General features: G+C 65.9%; 1 protein-coding gene across 1 annotated transcript in view; it reads left to right on the forward strand.

Annotated features, from left to right (window-relative positions):
* Window position 1: 1 nt before the first annotated feature.
* The window catches only part of KLHDC8B (kelch domain containing 8B), a gene marked incomplete at its 5' end in the record, with an annotated part of 2,830 nt that continues 1,723 nt past the window's right edge, over window positions 2–1,108 (forward strand). The window contains 2 exons of the mRNA XM_009892552.1: window positions 2–176; window positions 1,023–1,108. The exon at window positions 1,023–1,108 is cut by the window's right edge and continues 28 nt beyond it. Of these exons, the coding sequence (XP_009890854.1) occupies window positions 2–176; window positions 1,023–1,108 (261 nt within the window). The remainder of the gene's footprint in view (window positions 177–1,022) is intronic.

Below are 1,108 nucleotides of genomic sequence, written 5' to 3' on the forward strand. Positions count from 1 at the left end.
CCCGCGGGCTGGCGCCGCTGCCCTTGCCCTGGGCAAGCAGATCCTAGTGGTGGGCGGCGTGGATGCGGCGCAGAGTCCCCTCGCCTCCGTCGAGGTCTACCATGTGGATGAGGGCAAGTGGGAGAAGAAGGCGGCGCTGGCTCAGCCCTCCATGGGCATCTCAGCCGTGCAGAGAGGTGAGGGCTGGGGATGGGGCTTGGCTGCGGGTAGCTCTACCATCCAGAGAAGCAGGGATGCGGGAGTCGGGGATGCTTGGGTGGGATTTGCATCTCACTGCTGCTTGGGATGAAGCATGAGGCTTTCACTCAGCAGCTGAACTTCCCACTTAACAGCAGTGTAATGCTCCTGCCCCAGCAGCCCTGGTGCAGCCCGGGGCCAAGCATCCCCCCATGCCCGTGCCCTCTCCCTCCGCTTCCTCCCTGGACCAGGGGGTGACCTGGTGCACCCCAGGGTGCCTCTGTGCTGCCCTCCCACCCCAGCACTGCAGCTGGTGAGACCCATACCACTTGCTGAGCCGCTGAGCAGCCTCTGAGCCTTGGCACAGCTGGGTAGCCCACAGGCTGGGGGCTGGGGTTGGTGCCATATGTGGTGCCCATGTCTGTTCCCTGGCTGGGGACACCGTGGCCTGGCCCTGGGCTGCAGTGGGGTGGGCAGGGCAGAGGGGCCGGTAGGGCAGCGGTGGGAGCGGGCAGGGGTGCCGGCCCCGCCAGGAGCAAGAACAGGATTTGGCAGCATGGCTGTGTTGCCATGGTGTCTCCAGGGAGATGGTACTGCCGAGAATAATTAGAGCTGATGGCCTTGTGCTCCGCTCTGCGCCTGATGGATGGGGCAGAGATGGGGGTGAGGGGGTCCCAGCAGGGCTGGGGCATTGCCGCACTCAGGCCTGGCCGCACTCACCCCAGAGCAGCGGCTGGCCATGGGTCTCGGCAGCACCTGTGCTACCTGCCCTGAGGGCACGGGGACATTCTCAGCCTCACGCGTGGCCCACACTCCCGATAGCCTCACTGCTACCTCTTTTGCAGATGGGGCTGTCTATGCGCTGGGGGGAATGGGTGCAGACACCTCTCCCCAGGCGCTGGTCCGTGTCTACGAGCCGGCGAAGGGCCAC

This window comes from Charadrius vociferus, unplaced genomic scaffold (assembly GCF_000708025.1).
Source record: "Charadrius vociferus isolate BGI_N301 unplaced genomic scaffold, ASM70802v2 scaffold119, whole genome shotgun sequence".
NCBI lineage: Eukaryota > Metazoa > Chordata > Aves > Charadriiformes > Charadriidae > Charadrius > Charadrius vociferus.